General features: G+C 37.5%; 1 protein-coding gene across 2 annotated transcripts; it reads left to right on the forward strand.

Moving 5' to 3' along the window:
* The first annotated feature begins 1,178 nt into the window (after positions 1-1,178).
* On the forward strand, positions 1,179-15,413 carry tnk1 (tyrosine kinase, non-receptor, 1). Of its 2 annotated transcripts, none has more exons than XM_052106551.1 (14): positions 1,179-1,408; positions 4,758-4,946; positions 5,196-5,266; positions 5,365-5,553; positions 6,154-6,306; positions 6,754-7,031; positions 7,181-7,307; positions 7,470-7,613; positions 8,113-8,207; positions 8,414-8,641; positions 9,742-9,806; positions 10,131-10,531; positions 11,935-12,030; positions 12,387-13,394. In XM_052106551.1, the coding sequence occupies exons 2-14, from the start codon at positions 4,787-4,789 to the stop codon at positions 12,546-12,548; spliced, it is 2,169 nt and encodes a 722-aa protein (XP_051962511.1). In that variant the 5' UTR covers positions 1,179-1,408; positions 4,758-4,786; the 3' UTR covers positions 12,549-13,394. The 2 variants fall into 2 exon arrangements, with proteins under 2 accessions (XP_051962511.1, XP_051962562.1); XM_052106602.1 differs by lacking the exon at positions 12,387-13,394 and adding an exon at positions 13,419-15,413 and having other exon boundaries at positions 1,180-1,408.

Here is a 15,413-nt window from a genome sequence, read left to right on the forward strand (position 1 = left end):
TCACCACAATTGTACAGAGTGGTTATCTGAGTTACTGTAGACTTTATCAGTTTAAACCAGTCTGACCATTCTCTGTTGACCTTTCATCAACAAGACATTTCCGTCAGAACTGATGCACACTGGATGTTTTTTGTTTTTTGCACAATTCGGAGTAAATTCTAGACACTGTTGTGTTTGAAAATCCCAAGGAGATCCTCAGTTACAGAAATACTTAAACCAGCCCATCTGGCACAACAATCATCCATGTGATTATCTAAGCAGCCGATCGTGTGGCAGCAGTGCAGTGCATAAAATCATGCAGATACGGGTCAGGAGCTTCAGTTAATGATCACATCAACCATCAGAATGGGGAAAGAAATCAGATGATTTGGACAGTGGCATGACTGTTGGTGCCAGATGGGCTGGTTTGAGTATTTGAGTTTTGCCAAAAACAAAAAACATCCAGTGAGCAACAGTTCTGTGGACGGAAATGTCTTGTTGATGAGAGAGATCGACAGAGAATGGTCAGACTGGTTCAAATTGACAAAGTCTACGGTAACTCAGAAAAACACTCTGTACAGTCAAACTGGAAAGACAGGATAAGAGAGGTATGACTAAGAGGCACAGGGGAAAAACACTGTTTCTAGTGCTTCTTATGATGCGTTCCTTTTATATGAGTTCCTTTATACTGAACGGACTAATACAAGAATGTCACGTTTCCTTTCACACCCATTTATTTTAAATAGTCATTAAACAATTGTTTACATCCTTGAATTGCCAACACATCAAAGAATGTGTATACAGAGTAAATTATGTAAATACATGCCTTCTGTGGAACACACATTTAATAAGTATTTTTAAGTGTAGTTAATTTTCATTTAGAAGTATGTATTAATATCATATTTTATCATTATGATGGTGAATAAAGAATGCAGTGCCCAATGGGGGCCTATGCATAACATTGTGAGTACAACTTAATAAAATGGAAAAGAGGGATTATCAACTAAATTAAATTGCATGGAAATCTACATGACAATCAGATGTGAAAAGACAGGATAGCAAGATCATTAGTTAGTTATATATCCAGTAATAGAGGGCATCAATCCAGCAGGTGGAGAGAGGGAAGTATTGGTGCTTAAGGGCGGAGAATTGCAGGAGGCGGAGGAAGTGAGTTCCGTCAGTCCGAACCAAGGGTATAAAATCATTAAAGAAGTCAGACTCTCTCTATTAATACATGTTCATGTAAAATTATAAACCACAGACGACTGACAGAGAGTGAGGTAAATGCAAATTAGATTGGATGTTTTAACGGGAAAGTTTGACATCACTGACAATGGACTTATAATTGACATCTTATACCTGGAGCGTCTTTTGTGTGCAATCTTCAAAAAGTGACTCGACACCGAGGAAAAACGTCGATCGTTGATTTGTAAGTATAAGCTTTTGTTTGGACATTTACTACAAATAGCCAGGCTATTCTGCAAAGCCCAGTCGAGTTAAAAGTGTTTATCCTAAAACAATTCACGTTTTATTCAAAGAGTAATAGAATCGAAACAAAAGAGCTGGTTGGTCAAAACTAACGATTTGCCATGATATTATTTGTCATTTCCGCTTCGTCTTAATGCTTTTAACTCATACCTGTGCACAATTATCAAACCTTATCTTCTGTCATGGCTGACTTATAATACAAGTGTAACCAAGATGATGAGTAGTGTTTCGTGAACGAAAGGCTTCCTTTCGTGTCAGTTATATTCATTATTCTGTATTATGTTAGGGACTGTAAAAGGATCTTTATATCGTGTTTTTGTACTCATCACAAGCCCAGGGTAGTTTCATCATGGGTTTCATTCAATCATATTAGCTCAGATCACTCATGTGATCTAGCTTGCTAGTAGGACTATCTTTATTTTTGTGAAATTTACATACAGTATATACTTTATAAATATAAGTTGCATGTTTAATAACACTGAGTGTCATTTCTACATAACAATTAAATGAAGTTAACTCAAAAATGATAATTCTATCATCATTTACTCACCATTATGTCATCTCAAACTCGTGCAACTTTTTTTTATTTCTGTGGAACCCAAACTAAGTTATTTTAATGGAGATCTGTTTATTCCATGTGAATGTTTACCAAAATGTCAAGCTCTAAAAAGCACAAAAATGCAACCGAAAGGTAACCCATTTGACTCCAGTGGATTAATCCATGTCTTCTAAAGCAATCGGATCGGATTTGGGTGAGAACAGACCAAAATATAACTCCTTTTTCACTACAGTACATCTTGACATTGCAGTCTCTAGGCCTGATCATGCTTTCAATCTCGGTGACATTTCCTGGATGCATGTGTAGAGTGCTAGATGGTGCTAGGAAGTGTAATTGAGCTTGAAATCATGATCGTCAAAGAGACCACTGATGTCAAGATGTACAGTGAAAAAGGAGTTTTGTTTTGGTCTGTTCTCACCCACAATTGATTTATCACTTCAGAAGACATGGATTAAACCGCTGGAGTTTTATGGGTTACATTTATGCTGCCTTTATGTACTTTTTGGAGCTTGAAATTGTGTTCAACATTCACGTGCACAGTACTATGGACAAACAGACATCTTATCTCCATTCAAATATCTTTGTTTGTGTTCTGCGTTAGACAGAAAGTCAACTGAGTTTATTATGATGTAAATGATGAGTGAATTATAATTATGGGGTGAAATATTCCTTTAATAATGAGCCACAGTTGCACCACATTGTGCCTTTAAGACTTTCAAAAAGGTTTTTAATGTCTTTGATTACCAGAATGCTGTAAGAGCCATGTATCCATTGCAAACAGAAAAAACTGAGCACTGCTTTTCAAACAAACTAGCTTGTGAGATACAGTACAGACCTGAATATAAATGATACTCTATTTGAACAATCTATCTCTTACCATCCTCACGTGATATTCCGGTTAGTTTTTTTTCATGTTCAATGAGTGCAGTAACACAGTAGATCTATAGGACTAGTTTAGGACTTGGTTTACAGACCCTGTAAACTAAACTGTGGAGCTTGAAGTTTCAAACGGGTCTCTTTTCTTGTCATCCGGGTTGTGGACTTTGCATGTGTAGTTTTGGAGAACACTATTTTGAGTTACCTGCTCAGACTAGCCACCATAGTTTGAGGTCTGGCTGATTATTCACTAAAGGTAATGTGTCTACACTTTGTAGGCCTTTTTGTTGTCATGGTTCTTTAAACATGGGATTACCCTAGTTGCTCAGTCCCCCTGTACACATGCTGATACCGATTCATTGGGAGTTTCTGGTATGTTTAGGTATGTGAAGTACTAGACAGACAAAAATAATTACATTTTTGGTTTGATCCTACTCATTGAATATCTCCTCAACACTGCTTTTCAAACTTTTCTCAAGCTATGAATCTGTTATAATGGTATTTCCTGGCCAACACAAACATGTTTTGATATTTTAGAGAGGTATTCAGTGCTGCCACAGTCATTCATAACATACCGTAATTGCTTTATGAGTTTGATTGTGCTGAGCAGGTTAATCATTCTCCTTTACACACATTCCAGAAGTATTAGTTGGCAACATTTCTCTGAACTCATCAACTCACTGAAAAAAGTGTTTTGTTTGGTTTATTATATCCACTGCTTCCTCAATTTTGCACCTCTTTTTGTTAACATGCAGGGTATGACTAGTATATTCTTTTCCCACTTTCTTCTCTTGTTTTCTTTTTCTTCTTCTTGCCTGTTTTCTTGTCTAAAAGGAATTCATTTTTAGTTATTGTGGGCACTGTGAAATAATAATAAAAAAAACTTAATTGAAAAACACTGTTTTATTGAATATTTTACATTATGTGTAACAATATTTGTGTGGGAACTGTTTATTTATGGTAGCGTGTGCTTTAAGAGGAATACACAGCTCTCAGCTCCCTCTTGTTTGTTTGATTGCCCTCTGACTTCTCAGCAAATTCCCTGCAGGCATCCATAGCAACCCAATGAGGCCTCTTATTGTAAGGAACAACAAAATGTCTATTCAGAATTTAAATACATTTAAAATATGTAAGGACCAAATTACTAGTAGGCATGGGCATTTTGAGTACTCATTTTGTAGTACTCTAACACACACACACACACACACACACACACACACACACACACACACACACACACACACACACACACACACACACAACACACACACACAAACAAGTAATCAATTACTTGAAATGTAGAATTTATGTTCAACCTTTGAAGAATTTGTTCTTATGAAAAGATCTAGATTTATAAATGACAAAAAACATTTGCACTCACACATAGAAGTGAATATATTCTGAAGCGAAATAATCACTTTAAATCATTTTAATGCTCTTTGTGAGTGAATTATTCCTATAACAACGTCATGCATCCACAGTGCCACTAACCTATGCGTTGAGTTCAGGGTTGGAAATTAATGGGGTCTCCGGGCAAAAATGCCACAGAAATTGACAAAATGTAAGAATAAGGGGGCATAATATTATAAAACAGGAAGTTCATTTCTGACCCTGATTGAGTTGTAACATTAACATTTAGGTGGGAGAAGCAGTTTCATTGTTGTCTATGACACAAAGGAAAATGTAATTGCAATATCCAAGTAGTGTTTTTATTAGCTGAATATTAAAAGCTATACAAGTACTCGATTAATCGAGTATTCATGCTCATCCCTAATTACAAGTTTCTTGGGAAACCGTTTTTTGTAATTTCTTCCTCTATGCAAGTATATATCTTATTGATCTATTTGACCAACAGGTGCAGGGTTGCTGTATGACAGTGTAATAATGATGGATCGTGACACTCAGTGGCTGTACCAGCTCCTTGCTGAAGTGCAGCTGGAGAGATTCTACATAAAGATGCGCGACAGACTCCACGTGACACGTATTGAGCACCTGAACTATGTTAAAGAAGCAGATCTTGAATATATTGGCATTAGTAGACCAGGTTTGTCTTGTAAAGCATTTTACTATTTTATCATCATGTCATTTGTTTTAGATGGCTATTTTTACTTGAGCAGACAAATTCCAAACTCCAACATATCCTTACAGTGGTGAAAATGATGATTCTGATATCATTAGTACCTTTACATAATGTGGTTTGTGTTAGTGTATTAGTTCATTGTTTGTTTGAATCATCTTTTTAGTTTTGTGATTATTGTTCCTTCAGTTCTGATGAGATTATTGTTTTTTACAGGACAGCAACGATTATGGGAAGCTGTCAAACGTTTTAAAACCAACATGCGACCATGGTCATGGGTGACCAAGGTAGAGTATTTCAACTTAACAGACCCTCTCTGTCTATTAATTATCTTAATATTCAAGCCAACCTGGTCTGTTGATCATTACTGGCTATATTCTGATAGGTCTTCAATGGTCGAACTCCAGAGGGAAGTGATCAGTTAAATGCTGTTGGACCCAGCCAGGGGCCGGACACAGGGCGTGCTCTCACCTACCTTATCCAGGACAGTGAACTGATCTTGGGGGAGAGGCTGGGCTCAGGCTCCTTTGGGGTCGTTAGGAAAGCAGAATGGCACACGCCAACTGGACGAGTGGTGAGTTGGTTATGTCTTGAGTGACCAAATGCTCCATCACAGGAAATCTGAGGTTCTGAAATGAAATAACTTCCTAGAACTATCCTCCTTTCAGTTAGTAGTACTCTGTTAAGTATTTAATGTTCCTGGTATTTGTTCCTGATTTCAAGAAGTTACATTTTTTTTACTTTTTACAAAAATAGACAAAATAAAGAGTAAATTGATGCTAGTGTTTCTTGAATATTTGATATTGCCACCATTCTGGTATTCCAAGGAAAAAGCATTTGGATTTTCAGCATACTACAGCAAACAATTCCAAAGGAAGTTGAGCAAATTGATTGCCTCAGTCACCATTCACTTTCACTGCATTTATTTCCTATTCAATGAAAGTGAATTGTGACTGTAACATTCTCCCATACATCTCCTTTTGTGTTCCACAGAGAATAGAAAGTAATACCAGTTTAGTGACCTTTAAACATTGCATTGGGGTTCAAACAATAAACATTACCTTGAATGTTTGCTTTAGTATGTTACAGGTATTTACTAGATTTTTAACTACACACCAAACATGAGTAGCATGCTTAATCATAACTAACTATTTAATCGTTTTCCACTTTTAAGCTGCCAGTAGCAGTGAAAACCTTGAGAGGTGGCACATCCAGGCAGGTAGACATAGTGACTGATTTCCTCCAGGAAGTGACGACCATGCAGTCTCTGGATCATCCCAACATTATACATCTCTATGGTGTTGTCCTTACTCAACCACTTAAAATGGTGATCTTAAAATTCTATTCTTTACTAATGTACCTGAATCAGATTCTTTGCTTCTGTATGCATTTATGTATAAACAACTCATTACCTTTCCACACCCTATTTACTAGAACTTTATAAAACCATAGGGGAAGACCTTTGTTTCAGTTCCAGATTTATTTTGAAATATGTCATAACATTGCTAGAAAAAAACAGACTTTTTCACTGTATTGTACTTTGTGCATACACTGCAATCACAGTAGTCTGTTTTACTGCTTTATTGTTTAGCCTCAAAATAATTTATTGCATAACTGCTTTTGAATTCTAGCAATTCGTTTTTAAAATGTAACAAATGGGGTGAAATAGATTATTAATGCAGTGATATTGTTTAAAGATGTAGAGAAAGTTGCAGAGCTGGTAATGCTTGGTAATGACAGATGACGTAATAACTATTTCATGTTTGTTTATCAGATAACAGAGCTGGCTCCTTTCGGTTCTTTATACGACACGCTACGCCTACGTCATGGAGCATATCCTCTTTCCCGTCTCTGGCTCTTCAGCACACAGATTGCTGCAGGTATGGAGTATTTAGAGTCCAGGCACTTCATCCACAGAGACCTTGCGGCACGGAATGTGCTCTTGGCTGCTAGAGAGCAAGTGAAGATCGGAGACTTTGGATTGATGAAAAGCTTGGATCAGGACAGGGACCGCTACGTCATGACGGCACGCGGACGCATCCCCTTTGCATGGTGAGAGACTGGATAGAAGTGCCATAAAAAGCATTTTTTTTTGTAGAAACAGATTAATAGAAACAATGAGTTTTTGTCACCATTAACTGCATAAATGTGGTATTTTGTGGGCTGAGGTATTCATTTCAGCCTCTCTTTCCTCTGTGTAGGTGTGCTCCTGAGTGTTTATGTGTAGGCTCTTTCTCTCATGCCTCAGATGTCTGGATGTTTGGTGTCACGTTGTGGGAAATGTTCACTTATTGTAAGGAGCCCTGGCTGGGGCTCTCTGGCAGACAGGTTAGCCACCTATGCTAAATGTTCCATGTCAATAGTGAGAATTAAGATGTGAAATTTAACTAATTAAAAATAGCATCAAATGATCTACAATGACATGCTAATGTTCTGTTTCCACCACTGTCTGTACTAAGGACTAAATGATGTGGGTTGTGTCTTGTATAGATCTTGTATCATGTAGAGCGGGGTGAACGGTTGGGGAGGCCTCCAGACTGTCCACAAGAGTTGTATTCTGTGATGCGTAAATGTTGGGCCTACAATTCTACTGACCGACCAACCTTCTCACAGCTTACCACCATGGTAGCAGAGGTTAGTGTTTCAGATTTGTCACTCTGGCTGAGAACCACCCACCAGAGGTGGGGGACTGGAATTACATGACTTGACTCAAGTCTGACTCGAGTCACAAATTTAAGGACTTTTTTCTTGACTAAATGAAGAAATTAAGTCTTGACTTTGACTTGAGAACAAGCAACTTGAATTGATTTGCTTGATGTGAGTCACTGACTTGACTTGCTTGATTTGTCTGCATTGGACTTGAGACTTGACTCGAGACTTGATGGTTAAGACTTGAGACTTGACTCGAGACTTGATGGTAAAGACTTGAGACTTGACTCGAGACTTGATGGTTAAGACTTGACTCATGTGTGACTTACTCCCACCTCTGCCAAAATGTTTCTAGTACAGTGTGTTGATTGTGAATTTACTAAAAACATATGAACTGCAAACATGAACATGATACACATATTAGATCTATTTTCCACCCCATTTCTTCTTCTTAAGTGTACCTTCTTTTTAACTTGTTTTTCAGGCACAGCCTATGGAGGTTTGTGCAGTGAAAGACTTCACAGAGCCCAGAAAACTCTCACTGCAGGCGAATGATCTAGTGACTGTAATAGACCATGGGTAAGATGGGGGGGAGGGAGGCAAGAAAGATAAAAGGATAAAATAAAGTGGGTAACTATTAACCTGCACCCTTTGAATGGAATGCTGCTAAGCCATAGTTTAAAGGAAGTAAAGTAAAACAGGGAAGCTAAATAGTGCTTTGTGATTGACCTCAGACTCTACAAAATGGACTGTCTTTTGATTTCTGTGCTCTTCTCCTGTCATAGGCTGGAGATGACTGAGTGGAAGGGGCAAAACCAGAGAACTCTAAATGTTGCCTGGTTCCCCCCTGCGTTGGCGGCCCCCTCTCTTACAGCAGTAGGTATGGTGACATGTCCTGGTCCTCGTCCTGGTCCTACACTGATCTCCCCCCCCCTTAGAGGTAGTCTGATGCACACTGGTCATGGAGACACTGACCCAGGACGGAGCAGGTGGACCCCAGAAGGAATAGATGAGTGAGTGACATATTGAAATGAAGTTATAGGCCTCGTTTACACCTGTTACACCGCGGTTGATCCAACAACAAGTGGATAGCAGTAAATACAGGTGTAAACGTTATCACTCAAACCACATTCAAGGGTAGTCAGAAAGCAGACGAACACTGTACATGTATTATAAATGCTAATATGTCCCAGACAGTTGTGCCTAACTTTGGATGGCTTTAAAAGATAACCACCGTCTGATAAAAAAAGGAAAAGGCAATACAAATACAGTACATTCACACGCTACATAGTGACACAGCTGAACTAATTGTCTGCTAAATTAAAAAATCAGTTTCTGCAAGTCTTAAAGGGTCAGTTCACACAAAAATGAAAATTCTCTCAACACTGACTCACCCTCATGTCATCCAGATGTGTATAACTTTATTTCTTCTGCAGCACACAAACAGAGATTTTTATAATAATTTCTCAGCTCTGTGGGTTATTGAATGCAAGTGAATGCTGAATTACATCTCCAGTGGTTAAATCCATGTATTCAAAAGCAATATGATAGGTGTGGGTGAGAAACAAATAAATATTTAAATCCTTTTTTACTATAAATCTCCAATTTAATTTTTACTTTCACATTCTTTGTTTTGTTTCTTCATGCATATCTCCACCTACTTGGGAATGAGGAGAATTAAAAAGGACTTAAATATGTATCTGTTTCTCACCCACATCTATCAAATTGCTTCTGAATACACATGTTAAACCACTGGAGTCATATTGATTACTTTTTAGCTGCCTGTATGTGCTTTTTGGAGCTTCAAAGTTCTGACTACCATTCACTTGCATTGGATGGACCAACAGATCTGAGATATTCTAAAAATCAAGTCATACACATCTGGGATGACATGAGAGTGAATAAATTACTTTAAGCTTTTTTTTTATATTAAGGCCTTAAATTATTGTCTTAAATTATAGTAAAATGTCTTAAATGTATGATATAATGGAATTAAATGTTATAACTAAATACAGGACTCATTTCTAGTTGTTTTAAAGTGGCATCACATTTTTGCATAAATTATTTCCTTATAGTAACGTTGTAAATGTGTGCATCTTGTGTAATTTTTCAGCCACGGAAGTTGGAGGATCCCATTAGCAAGAGAGCAGGAAGGCTCCAATCTGAAGAAAATGGCAGGTTAGAACCTACGATATACTGTAAAAAGTTACCTAAATTATACATTTTCACTTGATCTAAGCAATAAACATGACTTTTGTTAGTATAAACTACAAATACAATTTTAAATAGATTAAATAGACTTGAATATAACCAGTTAATTTAGGTGTTACTACATGAAGCCCATTTTTTAGGTTACCTGACAATTTATTTTTTACAGTGTATAAAACATAATCATATGAGTAGCAAGACCTGAACTTACTAGAAAAGAGGTTATGAGTGGCTACAAAAATATTTTATGATTTGTTTAATCAGCAGTGTCTCATTGTGTCTTTCTATGCTCAGGCATGTCAAGGAGTCTGGAGTCCGCCCTTGGTGGTGCACAGGACAAATGTCATGCTGGTGGGAGTGCAGCTCAAAGAACCAATGACCGCAGACCCATGCACAAATGCACCAAACCCCTGATGACTTTCCATGATCGGAGACCGGGAAACCCACTCACTGGTGCCTGGATCCTTCCAACACATTCACACCTACAGCTACAGTTCCAAAACCAACCACAGCAGAAGTATTTCGTTGCAAACAACCTTGCCAAAATGGCACAATTTACCCAGTCAAGCCTTCAGTTAGATAATGGCCTTGAGAAAGAGAAGGAGAGAGAGAGGGAACAAGAGAAAGAAAGAGGGCGGGAGAAAGCTAAGGAGAGGTACCCACCGCAAATTAACAAGGAGGCGGTCATAGCACAGGTATGCCGATTTCTTCTTACCTTTAGTATTCTTTATGATTCTGATTTGCATAAATATCAACGTATATAACAGAATAGAAATCTTATTCACTTGCAAAACCCATTCACTTTTCCATGCTGAAAAGATTGGTCACCAGAATATGTTTTGGTTGTTGGTGTCCCCATTATGACTTTTAACTACAGTAGCTTTACCTGCAAATGGGACGATGCCTAAAAGTTCACCCAAAAAACTAAATTCTCTCATAATCTAATTACACATCTGGGATGGCTTAAAGGTTTGACGTTCCTTCTTCAGCAGAACCAGTGAAGAATTTTATAAGCCCATTCCAGCTCAGTTTGTCCAAGTTAACTGATGCCATCAGTTTGCTGGCTGTTTGACTGTCCAAAAGGCATATTTAGGCAGCATAAAAGTAATCAATTAATGTCTTCTGAAGCAAATCGGTACATTTGTGTAAAAAAAAAAAAAGATAATTAAAACTTAATTAACTTTTAAAAATGGATTCCTGCCAGCAGTCGATGCATCACGTTACCGTTGCGTGGCGTAATCGCTATGGTGCATGCACTCATGCGAGATGTCTGAAGCGCACGCTTTGTTTACAACAGAGAAATGAACGTCACGTGAGAGTTAGGTCATTTCCAACAGAAATACTGCGCCCAGGAAGCAACAATTTAAAGTTAAAAACTTTTTAATTATCAATTTGTTTCTTACACAAACCTATCCATTTGCTTCAGAAGACGTTAATTGATTATCTGGAGTCATGTGGATTACTTTTATGCTGCCCAAATATGACGTTTGGACCAGAATATGTGAGCGGAGCAGAAGCAGTATTTATTCTAATATTAAAATAGTTACACCTTAGTTATAAAAAAAACTATATAACAAATTTTAAACGTTATAATTATTAGTAATTTTTCAGGTTGTTAACCCATTTTACCCAAACTTTGCATATTGTTCCCTTATACCTACATGTAAGTAATTAATAGGTACACTATTATTACAAAAAGGTACGCTGTAAAAAGTGTACTTGCGCTGTAATTTGCGGGCTGTCATCTAAAGCGTTACCTTGTTTACATTTCTGGTGTTTCTGAAATCTGGTGGGATTTCTCTAATGGATTTCATCAAGAAATTCGAGACCCTTCCTATGAAATCAAAACACACAGGTGTAAACAGTGATGTGTCTTGCTTGTCCACTTGTGATCGGATCTTCCAAATCTCGTCGTAACCGGTAACCTGTGTAAACGGGGCCTTTGATTGATCAGCTTCACCAGCTGGTGCATAATCTAGACTAACAACAAACTAGCATAAACCAGCATGGAAATGTATGCTGGCCTAAACTGGTCTTTTCAGGAGGGTAATCAGCTCTTTAATGCGGTTTGGTAATGTGACAAATGATAATTTTTCAGATTCAGGAGGCAGTACATGGAGTGACCAGTGAAGAGGTTCAGAGAGCTCTGCATCGCAATGACTGGAATCCTACACGAGCTGAACAACAGCTAAAGGTAATATAGAATGTTCGCTCAAATTTATTCTCCTTAAAGATGTATTTTTTGCAATGCCATGCATAAAATGACCCTACTACCTTGAAATATGTGTCCTGTGTCTGTGCCCTAGACTATTTAATGATCATAAGACAGTAAGGGAAGAACCCACACTTGTTTAGCCAATCAGAGAACGCTGTCTGCCGGTCTTATTTGAACAAGTTAACATTTTCTGACCTCGGGTGGGCTGACATGTCTTTGGCTTGCCGTCTTATTCAGTGGCTTGTGAAAGTGAAGCTGACGTTGTTTATGGCACTTTTGATTTCAATCATTGCATTACTTTTAGACATTCTTTTGTCTTTGTTTTACGTTATAAGACAGACCAACTGTATTACATGAATCAGTGCTCTCGTGAGGCATGTCAAAAAATCCTGGCTCGCTACAACTGGGACCTGCAGCATGCTGGCCGTTACCTCGTTCGACTGGCCAAAGACAGAACCAGAGAGGCTGCACTAGAAAGACGAGGAGAAAGAGTTTAAAGCAAGACTAAGTGAGCTATGTAGATGTCAGGAGGATCAATGGTGCATCACAGAGGATTTGATGCTTCATATCACTGAATTCTGTCAATAGGTCACAAAATGACGCCTTGTCGCCTTCCTACTGTGAACAATTTTCAGACCACCTCTTTTTTTGTGGGTGCGAAAGAATTGATAGTGACTCTGTGTGTTGCCCCTAGTGTGCTTGATGATTCAATTGGTGACATCAATGAAGCCATTTTCAATTGTATTAGGGGCACAGAGGTGCAGTTTTGGTTACAAAAACACACAAAGTAATAATTTTCACTAAACTCAGAAATTGCCTTTTTTATAGACGCCATTCCAGTTTCCACTGCGACTGCTTATTGTCCACTTACAATGTTTTGTATGTATATAGATGTAAAAATGTACCTGCATCTGCTAATTTCAGAGAAATTGTGTAAATGTATATGTTGAATTTGTGTGTGTGTGTGTGTGTGTGTGTGTGTGTGTGTGTGTGTGTGTGTGTGTGTGTGGCTGGTTAATAAAGTAACACATTTTTATAAATGTATATTTTTGATGATCATACAATAATTAATTGCAAGCATTGTTGCTTTCTCATTGGAAGCATACCAGGTCATTGAAAATGCAATGCTGAATATATTCCTAAAAATACACGTGGCAGTTCGCACAAATGTTAATGAATTCACTAAAAAGGAAATCAGACAGTTGTAGTCCAATATTTCATTCTGTTCCATGATGCTGGATGGAGAGGGAAATTATAAGGTTTCTTGAGTCTATTATGTGTGTGTGGGTATCTTCAGCTCTGAGCAGTGGTTTCTGTCTGTTTTGCATTCTCACTCTGAAAACCACAAAATGTTTCTTGCATTACAGACTGTGATGAGGAGGAGGAGGGTGTGGTTGGGCCCTGAAGATGCATGGCGGGCGCTGAACCACCTGATCAGTGGAAGATCGAGATAAAGGGGAGCCGGAGGTGCCAGTTGAGGGGGAGAGAGAGAGAGAGAGAGAGAGAGAGAGAGAGAGAGAGAGAGAGAGACTCACGCAGCTGCGCTGCATGTTTTATGTTCTATGTTGCTTTATGTTTATTTATACCATTCGATTTTACATTGACTCTTCAGCCTGTTCCCGCCTCCTCCTTGTATGACCTTGAATGGTTAGGGAGGGAGGGAGGAGGGATGCGCATTGTCACGGCCCAGCCACGCCCTCTTCTTCGTCACACATAGCCACCCAGACTAGTACAGCTCCTAAAGGGCTAAAAGAAATTAGGCAGATTAAGAACACTTTTAAAATTTGGGTTTGTACACTTCTGTTATCCTTAACAATCTAAAACTCTTGAATACTCTTCTTAAAATACCGATACTGGCTCTTCAGGCTTTTAATAAAATTGTGACAGATAAGTGACTTTTCATATGCACCATAAAGGACCGTTGCAAATTTCTTGGATGGGTGATGATAATGACTCCGTCTTATTAAGGAAGTCTGAGCACCATCTTTAAGGTGCAAATTTAGTCTATATTGTAAAGGCAATTAAAAATGCTTACATTAGCACAGAGGTAAGAACATTTCTAAGAGTTATTATTAATCAATATGTAACATTTAAAAGTGCACTCAGTAATTTTTCCTATTAAAATGTTACTCCTAAAGAAATTAACAAATTTTGAAACAAATGTACTCATGTGAGATGAAGAGTTTAGTCATATCAGTAACCTTAAAAGCTGTTTAATTCTACATGGGGCAGGGTTGCCCTCATGGGGGGCTGCCATTTTAAAATCACATGACCAGCTGAATACTACTGGTTTAATCTCAGTAACCGTCTTGTTATTGGACACTTTCACTATTGGATTAAATTATCATGGCTGATTGTGAAAAGTGAATTTCTACAATGGTATCTGTATCTGAAAACTATTGATTTTTAATGATGCTGCAGCCAAGCCGCTAGGTGTCAGTGTTAGTCCAAGATGACACAAAGACAAAAGTTCCTGAGTGCAGCTTTTAACAATAGTATCAACTGAAGTTCTACTGAACTTGCAATGGGTAAAGGCTAAAAAGAAATGAAATGGGACTGTGTTCGTGTGCGTGTGTGCGCATGCGCACTAAATATGAGAATTCTTTTAACCAGCCCCAGACTATGGAGGACAAAACATGCAAAAATAATAAATAAATGTAATAAGAAAATAAAGGAATAAATGTCTTGATAAATCAAATATAATTAGTTTTTAATGAAAGTTATTCCTGAATTTATTTTTGTATGACTTTTTTCCTTTATTTATTATTTTCTCTTTTTATTTTTATTCTTTAAAACATTTTTATTCTTTCATTTGTTTTTTAATAATTATTTATTTATGCATTCATTTATTTTTATATGTATTTATTTCCACATGTATTTATTTCTGTATTTAAATATTCCCACATTTATTTATTTTTGTATTTATTCTTACATTTCTGTCTCTTGTATGATAATGATGTGGGCGGGTCCTGCTCACCATTGGTTTATTGTAGATTGAAGCGTGTGCTCGATTACTCTTGACTTGTTTTGATGTGACGTTAGGTCATAGCCATATCGTGTAAACTAAAGCTATTTGTGGGGCTAAAAACATAAGAGCTTAAGTCAATCCAAGATTTATTGGTTATACTACAATCACAAAATAAATGGGGAGCTGTTTCTTCAACAAATCCACAAAATGAGCAAGTTTCATAAATGATATGATTTAACCTTCATACTTTTCTTTTTTATATTCTGTGTATATAACTTAATATTTTGATGTCCGCAAATCAGTACTATTGATTTCTGTTGTTATGATTGTCCATTGTAAAAGATACAACCATGCTTCATTTCCCTGATCGTTTATGTATGTATTTATAAGTTCT

The sequence above is a fragment of the Xyrauchen texanus genome, chromosome 1 (assembly GCF_025860055.1).
Source record: "Xyrauchen texanus isolate HMW12.3.18 chromosome 1, RBS_HiC_50CHRs, whole genome shotgun sequence".
Taxonomy (NCBI): Eukaryota; Metazoa; Chordata; class Actinopteri; order Cypriniformes; family Catostomidae; genus Xyrauchen; species Xyrauchen texanus.